Source organism: Artibeus jamaicensis, unplaced genomic scaffold (genome assembly GCF_021234435.1).
Source record: "Artibeus jamaicensis isolate MK-2021 breed Jamaican fruit bat unplaced genomic scaffold, CSHL_Jam_final contig_1998, whole genome shotgun sequence".
NCBI classification, from domain to species: domain Eukaryota; kingdom Metazoa; phylum Chordata; class Mammalia; order Chiroptera; family Phyllostomidae; genus Artibeus; species Artibeus jamaicensis.
The window spans coordinates 23,687,778-23,700,172 of NW_026521407.1; the positions used below are offsets into that span (position 1 = coordinate 23,687,778).

Sequence of the window (12,395 nt, forward strand, 5' to 3'; positions counted from 1 at the left end):
CGAAGGCTCAGTCTCCCCACCTTTATAAAGTCACAGCTTCTGTGTGCCAGGCTCCGCTGCTGGAAAAAGAGTAACAACTCGATGTGCTAGCACTTTACAGTGTATAAAGTGTTTTCACGTATTATTTCAAAACCCTTAGGGAACCCTCAGAGCCAGTGCTTTTGTGGTTGGAAGGAAGGGATGGAGGGGGAGAAGGGCCAAGGAGGAATGGAAGTAAACGGTCCCGACAAAGTGCTGGAATCTCTCTTCACAGACTCTAAAATGCCCCCACTCACTCTCCAGGCCAGGCTTCCTGCAGGAACTTCTTGCACTGGCCAATCCAACGGGGATGAACTCTCTTGAAAGATAAGTGCCAGGAAACTGCCATTTCATTACCTACTTATCCAAGGACACCAAGGGCAGGTACTCTTACCCCCACTTTACAGATGAGGAAACCAAGGCAAATCTGACAGATCGAAACAACGCCCTGTAAGGGGACTTCTGTCCTGGCTCAGTTACCATTTATTTAATCAGTGCAACTCTCTCCACTCTAACCACTACAGGGTGTCAGCACCTCCAGAGGATTGCCTGCCTTTCTGGCACGGGCCCTGCAACTCCAAGGACGGCCGATAGATGGCGGAAAAGGAGCAGCCAAGCACAGACGCTGTGTCCTGCCCCCCAATTCCTCCCCAGGCCCTGGGTTCCACAAGGGGGATGTGAAGGACTTCCAAAACAGCATTTTAGTTTTTATGATGCTTAGAGTTTTTTTTAAGTGTATTGACTTTAAAGAGAGAGAAGGGGGGAGGGGGAGAGAAAGAGAGTGAAAGAGAAAGAGAGAGACATGGATTTGTTGTTCCACTTATTTTTGCATTCACTGATGGGTTCTTATAAGATGCCTTTACTGGGGATCGAACCCACAACCCTGGCATATCAGGATGATGCTCTAACCAACCGAGCAATGCGGCCAGGGCCTAGAGTTGGTTAGTTTTTTTAAACAGCATGACTAATGCTTCTCCTCCCTTCCTCACAAACAGACACACTCGAGTCTGAGCCTTCGGGGAATCTCTGCTCCCTCCTCCCCTCCTCCGCTCACCCCTTGCTTTTCCCTTCTGTCCCATCACTGCCCTGGCTCAAGGAGCCTGTGAGCTTTAAGGCTGAAGTTCCTTTGGAAGTAGAGGTCCTCCAACAGAAGCTAAGACCAGCGAGTGAGGGTGTGAATGAATCGAGAACACCGCCGTGGTGAATGCAGTGGAGCCCACAGAGGTGTGGGCTACATGGTGTCTACATGACGAACACCTGCCGGCCCCCCGCTTCCCACCAGCTTTCTGGCTGTCGTCCTCTTCCGCACGGAGTAGGTGGCTGGTCCTCCTGTGTCAGTCAGGGTGCTCCTGCCCAGCCCAGCTACAGTGTGGGGCATTAAAAATGGCACAGGCTGGCTCCGAATTCAGCTCTGTCACCTCTAGCTGGGGGTCCCAGGGCAAGAAACTTCTCTCTCTGAGCCCCAGTACCTACCTGAAAATGAAGCCAAATAGCTGTGTCCTCAGCACTGAAGGGCAGACTGTGTGCTCCTTTTTCTCCGTTCCTACCTCCCTCACTTCAGTGCAGCCTATTACCTTTTTCTATCCCAGGTGAGCCTCTCGCCCTCTGGTCTCAGCCCTGCACACTCAACTCCTTCCCCACACTGAGCCAGGCTTGTCTCCTAAAACCCAAATCTGGAAGATGGCAGCGGAGGCAGACATGGCTCACCTCTTTGCACAACCACATCAAAATTACAACTAAAATATGAAACAACCATCACTTGGAACCATCGAAAATTAAGTGGAATGGAAGCCTGAAACCATAGAATTAAAGAAACCACATCCTTCTAGACTGGTAAGGGGCACAGACACAGAACTGGCTGGTCCCACACCCACATGTGGCAGATAAAATTCGGGAGGGATATCTCCGGAGTGAGGAGTCCTAGCCCCGTACCAGGGGCCCCCAGCCCAGGATTCCAGTGCCAGGAAGATTATGTCCCCACAACCTCTGGCTGCAAAAACCAACAGGAACTGAGGCAGTGAAAGAAACTTCTGGAGCCCCAAGCAGCTCCTCTAAAAGAACCCACGGACAGACTTACCAACTCAGACTCACTCCCTCTGAGCTCCGGCACCAGAGTGGCAGCTTGGAAGGCACCAGTGGCATGCTGGGAGAGACTGAGGTGACTGGCATCCAGGTGAGCAGAGGCCATTGTCCCTCTTCTGGGCCCTCTCCGCATAAAGCCATGGAGCTGGTAAGCTGGTGCCATAGCTGAGATTCCATCAACCTCGCTAACAGTCTGACCTGCCTTGGAGATCCCCAGAGACTCTGCCCCAACCAGCTCATAGGCCCGCTCAAGCTGCTTTTTCTTACTAATGGCTGGTCTGGGCTCCTGCTGCACAGCTTCCTAAATCCTCTCAAACAAGCAACAGCTGGCCTCAGTGAGCTCCAGGCCTGGCACTAGCAGCAGCCAGCCTAGATTCACAGCTTAGCTTTGCCTGGGACTCTCCAAGCCCAGCAAGAGTAGCAGCCATCTCACATTGCTTTATAGCTCAGGTAGAGTGGCCCTAGGTGAAACACAGGTGGGGGCTGACCTTGGCCTGAACCACTCAGGAAACCCCAGGGCCAGTGCACCCAGTGGACAACTAAAGACCAGGTTAGAGCACCACCACCCTGCCCTGCACAGCTGATTCTCCATGGAGCGTGGAGGTTGGTGGTAAATGGTAACAGCCAGTCCTTGCAGTTGACTAGACTGGGTAAATCCCTCCCACTGATCCACCAACAGCAACCAAGGCTCAACTACAAGAGGAGGGTGTACTCAGCCCACACGAAGGGCGCACCTCAAATACCCAGCTTGGGTGATAGGGGAGGCTGCGCCACTGGACCCAACAGGACACCTACTACATTAGGTCAAGACATGGAGTCAAAGCAGCTCTACCTAATACATAGAAACAAATACAGGGAGGCTGCCAAAATGAGGAGACAAAGAAACATGGCCCAAATGAAAGGACAGATCAAAACTCCAGAAAAAGAGGTGAACAAAATGGAGATAAGCAATCTCTCAGATGCAGAGTTCAAAACACTGGTCATAAGGATGCTCAAGAAACTTAGTGAGGACCTCAGCAGCATAAAAAAAGATCCAATCAGAAACAAAGGATATGCTAATTGAAATGAAGAACAATTTACAGGGAAACGACAGTGGAGAGAATGAAGCCAAGAATCAAAACAATGATTTGGAACAAAAGGAACCAAAAAAACAGCCAGTCAGAACAACAAGAAGAAAAAAGAAGCCAAAAACATGAGGACAGTATAAGCAGCCTCTGGGACAACTTCAAGAGGTCCAACATTTGCATCACAGGGGTGCTAAAGAGAAAGAGCAAGAAATTAGAAATCTATTTTAAAAATTGTGAAAGAAAACTTCTCTAATTTGGTGAAGGAACTAGACATGCAAGTCCAGGAAGCAGAGAGTCCCAAACAAGATTGATACAAAGAGGCCCACTCCAAGACACATCACAATTAAAATACCAAAAGTTAAAGATAAAGAGAGAATCCTGGCCCTGGCTGGCATAGCTCAGTGGATTGAGCATGGGCCTGTGAAGCAAAGGGTCACCGGTTCGATTCCCAGTCAGGGCATGTACCTGGATTGCTGGACAGGTCCCCAGTGGGGGACACATGGGAGGCAACCACACATTGATGTTTCTCTCTCACTCTCTCTCCTTCCCTTCCCCTCTCTCTAAAGATAAATAAATAAAATATTTTAAAAAGAGAGAGAGAATCTTAAAGGCAGCAGGAGGAAAGCAGATAATTACCTACAAAGGAGTTACCATAAGACTGTCAGCTGATTTCTCAAAAGAATCTTTGCAGGCTAGAAGGGGTTGGCAAGACATAGTCAAAGGCATGAAAAGCAGGGACCTACAACCAAGCAGAAACCTACTACCCAGCAAAACCGTCATTTAGAATCAAAAACATATAAAGAGCTTCCCGGACAAGAAAAAAACTAAAGGAGTTCATCATCACCAAAACACTATTATATGAAATGTTAAAGGGACTTATTTAAGAAAAAGAAGACCAAAAACTATGAACAATAAAATGGCAAAAATACATATCTATCAAGAACTGAATCTAAAAAACAAACCAAGCAAACAAGAACAGAGACAGAATCATGGACACAGAGAGCATTTTGATGGCTGCCAGATGGGAGGGTGTGTGGAGGAATGGGTGAAGAAGTGAGGGGATTAATAAGTACAAACAGTTACAGAACAGCCAGGGGGATGTTGAGCTCAGTACAGGAAGTGGAGTAGCCAAAGAACTTATACACATGCCCCCTGGACTAAACAATGGTGGGGGGATTGCCTGAGGGAGTGAGGGGTGCTGGCTGGAGGGGAGCCACGGGGGAAACATCAGGACAACTATAAAAGCATAATCAGTATATAATTTTAAAAATAAAATAAAACTAAAATCTGTCAGTAACTTGAGCTTAAAGCCCTCCTGGGCCCTTCTAGTATATTCAGGATCAAGTCAATCTTTCTCTTTCCATTTAAAGTTGTTCAGGATTGGACTCCTATTGTCTCTTATCAGAAACACACACGGTCCCAAACCTCATAGGTCAGATTTGCAATCAACTTGTAGGCCATGACCCTTCACCCACCCATGTCTTTGTTCGTGCTGCCCCTTGGCCTGAAATGCCCTTTTCCATGGTGTCTATATGATGAACACTTGGCGGCCTTGAAAAATCAACATGACCTTTGCAGGTAGAACTGACTTCCCCTGACCAGGGCCCTCGCCACAGCCCATTTGTAAAGGTTCATGGATTAGTTACAGTTGGTAAACCTGCTAAAACTACAAGTTTTAGTTGGCGCGCGCACACACACGCGTGCGCACGCACACACACACACACACACACACACACTTTTTCCAGGGGAGGTATAGAACATCCCAAAGGACAGAGTCCAAGACCCACAAGGTTAAGAAGTTACTTTTCCTGATCTGGGTGCTGGTCATTGAGCTGGGCACTAACGCTGTGTGTGCTTCCCTGTTTTCATATTAACAGCAATAAAGAATTTTAAAAGGGTTAAGAAGCAGAAGAGTGGGCCCAGCTTCTCCCACCACATCCCACTTTGTTGCACACTACTGACACGGCCCCCCTTTTCTTTTTCTTGACCACAAGCCCCTGAAGGATGGGGGCTATGGCATCTTTATGTCCCCCAGGCCCAGTGCAGGGCCCCCTGCCCGCCAGCCTGCCCCGTCAGGACTTACTACAGATCAAGGCCACAGCCATCCGCAGCAGCTTGAATTGGCACTTCATGCCTGACCAGTTCTAGGAGAAAAGGAGAGTTCTGTTAGTGCCAGGTCAGACCACGCCTCTGCAGAAATATCTCACCTAAGAAAACCTGGCATTTAAAAAGGTCATCTCCAGGGGACTTCCGCCAAGATGGAGGCATAGGTGGATGTGCCGTGCCTTCTCACACAACCAAGATTAGAGAAAACTAAATATTAGCAACAGAAACACAGCCAGAACACGGAAAATTGAACTTCTCGGAAGTCCGTTAACAACAAATTCTTCAGCCTGACCGGTAAGGGGCGAAACCAGCGGCTGGCGGAGCAGGGTTGCGCAGGAGGACTCGGCCAGACACACTCAGGCCCGCGGAATCCAGGCGCAGGGTCAGACCTAGTGAGCGACCCAGCGAGCAACCAGGCGAGCGACCGAGGGGGAGACAGCCGGGCCCAGGGCTGTGTGTTGACTGAGGTCACGCATTTGTGCGCGGGTGGACAGGCGAGAGAGTGGGCGGTTGGACTGGGCCGGCAGGTCCCCACGGCAAGCGGCAGTGGAGGGCGCCGCCATTTCCCTGCTCTGACCCCACCTCCACATACAGCGTCATAACCCAGCGACTCTGAGTGGCCCGGCCCAGGTGAACCACCTAAGGCACTGCTCCTCCGCACCCAGCTGTGAGAAGCGGCAGAGGGGGTTGCCATTTCCCCGCTATGGCCACGCCCCCACATACAGCGTCACAACCCAGCGACCTGGGAATCCAAGGCGCCGCTTCTCACATTTAAAGGGCCCGAACAGACCAAGAATGGCGCAGGAGGAGCTCAGAGCCCCAGAGCCAATAAATCTAAGCGATGAAGAAATAGCAAAACTCACAGACGCACAGTTTAAAACATTGGTGATCAGGATCCTCACAGAACTGGTTGATTATACCGACAAATTAAACAAATATATGAAGGCGAAACTAATTGAAATGAATGGAATTGCACAGGTCACCAATAGCAATGAAAAGGAAACTGGGACTCAAATCAATGGAGTGGACCAGAAGAAAGCAAATAATGGCCAAACAGAAAAGAGTCAAGAAGCAAGAATTCAAAGAAATGAGGAGAGTCTTAGGAACCGACAATGAAAAAAAACGGCCTCCAGGACATCTTTAAACGCTCCAACATCCGAATTATAGGGGTACCAGAAGTGGGAAAGGCACAGCCACCAGTGGAAAACTTATTTGAACAAATAATAAAGGAGAATTTCCCCAAGCTGGCAAAGGAAATAGACTTCCAGGAAATCCAGGAAGCTCAGAGAGTACCAAAGAAGTTGGACCCAAGAAGGAACACACCAAGGCACATCGTAATTACATTAGCCAAGATTAAAATGAAGGAGAGAATCCTAGAAGCAGCAAGAGCTAAGGGGACAGTCACCTACAAAGGAGTCCCCATCAGACTGTCAGCGGATTTCTCAAAAGAGACCTTACAGGCAAGAAGGGGCTGGAAAGAGGTATTCCAAGTCATGAAATCTAAAGACCTACAACCAAGATTGCTCTATCCGGCAAAACTTTCATTTAAAATGGAAGGACAGATAAGGTGCTTCTCAGATAAGATCAAATTCAAGGAGTTCATCATCACCAAGCCCTTATTATATGAAATGTTAAAGGGACTTATCTAAGAAAAAGAAGTTAAAGAAACATGAACAGTGAAAGGACAACAAACTCACAGTTATTAACAACCACACCTAAAACGAAAGCAAACTAAAAGGACAGCTAGATCAGGAGTGGAAACATAGAAATGAAGATCTCAAGGAGGGTTAGCAACAGGGGAGTGGGAGGAGGAGAAGGGGGAGAAGGTACAGAAAATAAGTAGCATAGACAGTAGATAGAAAATAGATGGGGGGGGCAAGAATAGCATGGGAAATATAGAATCTAAAGGACTTGAGACACATGGTCATAAACTAAAGGGGGGGTGATGGTGGGGATGGGGGGTAGGGTGGAGGGGAATAAAGGGGGAATAGAACAACTGTAACAGCATAATCAATTAAAAAATTAAAATAAAATAAAATAAAATAAAAAGGTCATCTCCATTTCGTCCCAAGTGAGGGGGTTGTGGCTTACTTGCGACCACACCAGCATGGCTTTGAGATTTTAGGCAACCGTAAGTTTATCGCTGCTGAAAGCGCCTGAACTGCACTAGCAGAAGAAGAGAATCTAGGTCCCTGTCTCCTCTGCACACACAGATGACGCCTGGAGCTGCATTAATTGCTGGGTCCAGGGTTGCAAAGGGATGCAGGACAGCAAACCAAGGCAAGTTAAAGCAGAACCATCAGCATGATGCAAAAATTCAAAATCCTGCATATGAGGAATGAATAATCAGAAGACTCGGGAGACAAGTTCACTGTTGTCGAGAATCAAGTGAGTCAATGACATGAGGAAGAGGCACATTCAATGGAACCTGCAAGCAAAAGACTAATTGAATGAAAACTTGAGAGATCTTACTTTAGCAAGAGAAAATAATCAAATTTAATATGTACGTATATATGGGAACCTGGAATACAGGAGAGTCAGAGACCTCACGTGCAGGGAGGTTCAGAGGCAGAAAGGAAACCTGGGTGAGGAAGCCATACTGGGCTGGGGTGGGGGCTTCGAAGGGTCACTACAGAATACAAGCTGGTGCTCAGTAACCTGAAGTTTGTTCTGCCTTACAGGTAGGTCAGAAGAGGTTATCTCTAATGATCTCTTACTAAGGACAAGGCCCCTAATTCAAGGGCTTCTAGGTAGTTAAGGGAGGCGCAGAAATTCCTTTCAAGCCCAGCAGTTAAAGTTGACCTTAGCTCTAAACAAGGGCACAGAGGCACATCTTGGGGTGACTCATGTGGAACCCCCATAGTTCCTTCCTCTGAAACTGCCCTGGAAGTTCCACATTCCAGAAGCTGGGTTGGTAGATTGTTCTGTATCTCAATAAACTGGTCTCAGTCTAGAGGACAGTTCAGTTCAGCTACACAGTTGTGTCTCATTTAGGGATGCAGGTGAGCTCCCGAAGCTAGGGTTAGGGTTGCAAGCAGTCAGGCATTTAATACGAGGTATCTCTATGGAGACAAAAGAAAAACAAAGGCTAATGATGGGAGCAGACCAGTCTCAGTCTCTGAGTTCTGAAGGCAGGCAGCTGAGATTTCTAGATGTCTGTCTCTAATCATCTTCAGATGGAGTGAAGGCAGGCGGTTATAGTCTGATAAATTCAGAGAAAGGGGAAAGATTTTTTCTTTTTAGCTCAGAATAAGTTTCCATCTCTAATAAGCAGAGCTGCCCAAAGATGGGATGACCTGTCTTGGGGGACAGTGAATTTCCCATCATTGACACTGAGGGGCTCAAACAGGGCTTTGCATCAGTTGGAGGGGAGGCTCTAGAATCAGGCTTTGGAAAGGGGTGGGCCAGACGGCCTGCAAACCAATCCCTCTTTCCCCTGAGACTCTCTGAACATGCTGAACCTCCAAAGAAGATGAACAGAGTACGATTATTCACCTTACAAAAAGAGTTTTCACTTTACAAAAGACCTCGCCACAGGGTTCCTGTGAGGCGCACTCCTGCGGTGCATTCAAAGCACTATTCCATTTATACGCATGCGTGACGTACACACACACACACCAGACCTAGGGAAGCAGACGGCCGGGGACAGCTAGGGGCTTCGCTCCCTCCCCACCCACTCTGCCTCCGCTGCCTGGCCCAGGCCCAGCTGGGGGGCCTGTCTCGCACCCCCTCGACAATGGGGGACACGTGTTGCAGGGGCCCTGAACCCTGACTGGCACACACAATAACATCTATGGAAGCTTCAGGGCAGTAAACAGGATTCAGGGAAGCTGCCCAAAACAGAGAGAAATCCTGTGTCATTGGGCTTCTTGCCCCTCACGCCCCTTCCCTCCATTATTCCTCACTGACTGGCAAGCCCTTCTTCACGAAAGGCAAGGTGGGCAACACATGGCCCCTCTTTAGATGGGGACGTCTAATCTTTGCTCGCTGACACGTTCTGTGCTGAACATGGAGGTGGCAGGACAGCGCTGTCACCTCCTGGTGGAAGGTGGTGCTCTCCACTGATCGGGCAGCCCGCTCTGAGCTGGCTCAGCCAGCTGATGGAGGGCAGCCTCCTCCCTCCCTCCCTCCGAAGCTCTTCTCCAGGATGAAACGTCAGGATCCTTGGGAGTCAACTGATGGACCATTTTCTCCTAAAGGGGACACCATTGCCAAGCCACCAACAAAATGCACAGTACAACACCTGCCTGGTCCCTGAAGGCACTGGAGTTTGCCAAGCTGATCCATTCACACCCTCTCTCCCGCCCTTTAAGGAAGAAAAAACTGAGGGTCCAGGAGGACTACTAGTTCAAGGTCATACATAGTGAGTTGATGGCGATACTGAAAGGATTCCTAATCCAGGGCTCTGTCTGCCCACACTTGTGGGACAGAGTCAAGTTCTGTCTGTCCCTGCTGTCTGCGCCGGCTGTCCCTAAAATGGAGCAAATGTTAACAAAAGCCCAGTCTCCCAGCAGCTGAGTGGTTAAGCTAAGAAGTCACCCCTTCCCACCAGCTGCTTCATTTCTCCAACCCATTATTCCCGCTAATAAAATGAGTGCAGTTAAACAACAGGAGAGAAGGGGGAAAAAAATCTCCCACACAGCCAGCACTGCTGCTGCTCTAAATGTTGGGAAGCTCGCAGGCCCCTGGGGAATGCAAAGCTTTTGCAGACTTTTTGCAGACCTTTTAATTTCACTCTCTCCCAGGGCCAGGGTGCGATGGTAACTCACCCAGGCCAACCCAGGCAGTAACCAGTCCCTCGGGCGTCTACCAGTTAACAGCTCAGAGGCTGAAACCCAGGCAGGGAGCTTCCTTTCCACACAGCTTTACATAGTCTGGGTAGAAACTGTCTTTGTTTTTGTTTTTTAATCTGTTATTGATTTTAGAGGGAGGGGAGGGAAGGGAGAGAAACACTGATGTGAGAGAGCAACATCGATTGGTTGCCTCTCATACCTGCCCTGACCAGGGGTGGAACCCGCGACCCCGGCATGTGCCCTGACTGGGAATCGGATCCGCAACCGTCTGGTGTGCAGGACGCTGCTCCGACCACTGAGCCGCACTGGCCAGCTCTAGAAATAGGCTTTTTTTTTTTTTTTTTCGCTAAATGACTTCAAGAAAATCCGACAGAGGACACAGAAAAGCATGACACATACATTAGGGAATGATGATTGGTCCCACAAAAGGATTTTTACTTAATAAAGTGAACCTTATGACATAAGGGTTTTTGTGCCACTCGGCAACCTTTCCTTGTGCTTTCACAAGAGGGTGTAATCTGCGAAAATTCGGACCTCAAACAACTAAGGAAAACATCTACCATATGGAACAAAGTATGAATACATATCTTGCATATTTAAAATGGAAATCTGGTCTAGGGGCCCCAGCAAAATGCCATTAATAAGTTATTGAAGTGTGGGCGTCCTTATCCACCCAGTTAGTTTAACGAGTCTTAACTGTTGGTCTCCTGTGTCATCCAGACCTTTTGCTGAAATAGTTTCTAAGTTTAATCCCTGGCTGTAAACGGCAAGCTTTTTGAAAGGCAAAGTGTTTTCACAAAAAATAAGGCATGCTCTGATTTGAGGCAGAATCTCTCATTAAAACAGGCAGCCCTGAGAACCCAAGTGTCAAACATTTTTCTATTATGTATCTGAAGCAAAAAGGACTCGTTTTCTGATTTCCCTATGTCCGGATATCAGGCAGAATTTGTCAAGATAAAAATTACATGTATACAGCCCTGGCCAGGTGGCTCAGTTGGTTGGAGCATTGCCTGGCCACCAAAAGGTTGTGGGTTCGCCCCCCCAGGGGGAGCGTGTACAGGAGGCAGCTCATCGATGTGTCTCTGTCACACTGATGTTTCTCTCTCTCCCTCTAAAAACAACAATAAACACATCCTTGGGTGGGGATTTAAATGCAGTGTACATGTACAAATATATATGCACACACACACAGGCTCTCCCAGCTACACGGTGGTTCGCCCTACAGGAAGCATCTCTCAGCCATTTTTTCACGTCTTCCTCACAACTACCTTGTGAAGGAGGGAGTGCAGGTGGGGGAACCAAGGCCCCAGAGGTTGAGGAACCCGCAGCCACTAAAATGGTGACGCCTACACCCAAATCCGGACTGTCTGTCTGTCTGTCAGGCCCGCGCTGCTTCCCCTCTCTGTCCTGACAAGCGGTTTTGCCCTGTCCACAGACACGGGCCAACCTCCATTTTGGAATTAAAAGCAGGAGCATATTTATTCAGTTGAACCACATGAAAATGGCAACGTTGAAGTGCGTCTGACCCACAGAAATGGCAATTTCATATGGTCGGACCTAGTGCATCTCTGAGTTGCTGGGCATGGAGCTCGTTGGGGTAAAGGTGGCCTCTTGACGAAAGGAAACCAACCTTTTGAAATGAGAAAGTGAGGGTTTTTTTTCACCGTCAAATGAGCACCATACAACGTTCCAAGGAAAGGCACCCGTACATCAGCTCTGGGGACTACGAAGCAGCTCCCTGCTGGCCAGGGAAAACCGTGCCCTTCGGGAAGGGCAATGGGCTCCCGGCGGCGCCACAGGCCTGGGCTGCTTGCCAGGAGGAAGCAGAACCTGGAACAAAACTGCTTTCACACCTCCCTCCTCAACCCCCTGCCCCGCCCCGGGGTTCTCGGGGTGGTCCGCCCTCACCACGGGCATCGGGGCATCAGGGCTGTTTCCCAGGATGTGGGGAAGGGGGTAGAAACCGGGCATCCTTAGGAACTCCTGTCTGCTTCTTCCTCCCCATGTTCTCCTAGCTGCGCTTGTTCATCCCCTTACTCACAGACGTGTCTTGTGGGGGAAAGGAGAGGGGTGACTCGAATTTCCTTCCCCTACAGAAGGAACTGGGGCAGGGGGAGGGGGAGTGCAGGAGGTGGAATTCAGAGGAAAAGCCGTGTCTGGGGAGAGCGGCGGCACTGATACAGAACTGACCCATTTAGGAGGGCCCTGTGAGGCAGCACGGTGCTCCTGGGTTCTCAGCAGACCAACCCGTGTGTGTGTGTGTGTGTGTGTGTGTGTGTGTGTAAACACGAGTAAAGGCATACAGACTCACACACACACTCACACAGGC

General features: G+C 49.1%; 1 protein-coding gene across 4 annotated transcripts in view; it reads right to left on the reverse strand.

Annotated features, from left to right (window-relative positions):
* The window catches only part of RHBDL3 (rhomboid like 3), a 61,485-nt gene that overhangs the window by 15,976 nt on the left and 33,114 nt on the right, over positions 1-12,395 (reverse strand). For all 4 annotated transcript variants that reach the window (XM_053656383.1, XM_037143327.2, XM_037143326.2 and 1 more), the window contains one exon: positions 5,251-5,311. In XM_053656383.1, coding sequence (XP_053512358.1) covers positions 5,251-5,311 — 61 coding nt within the window. The remainder of the gene's footprint in view (positions 1-5,250; positions 5,312-12,395) is intronic.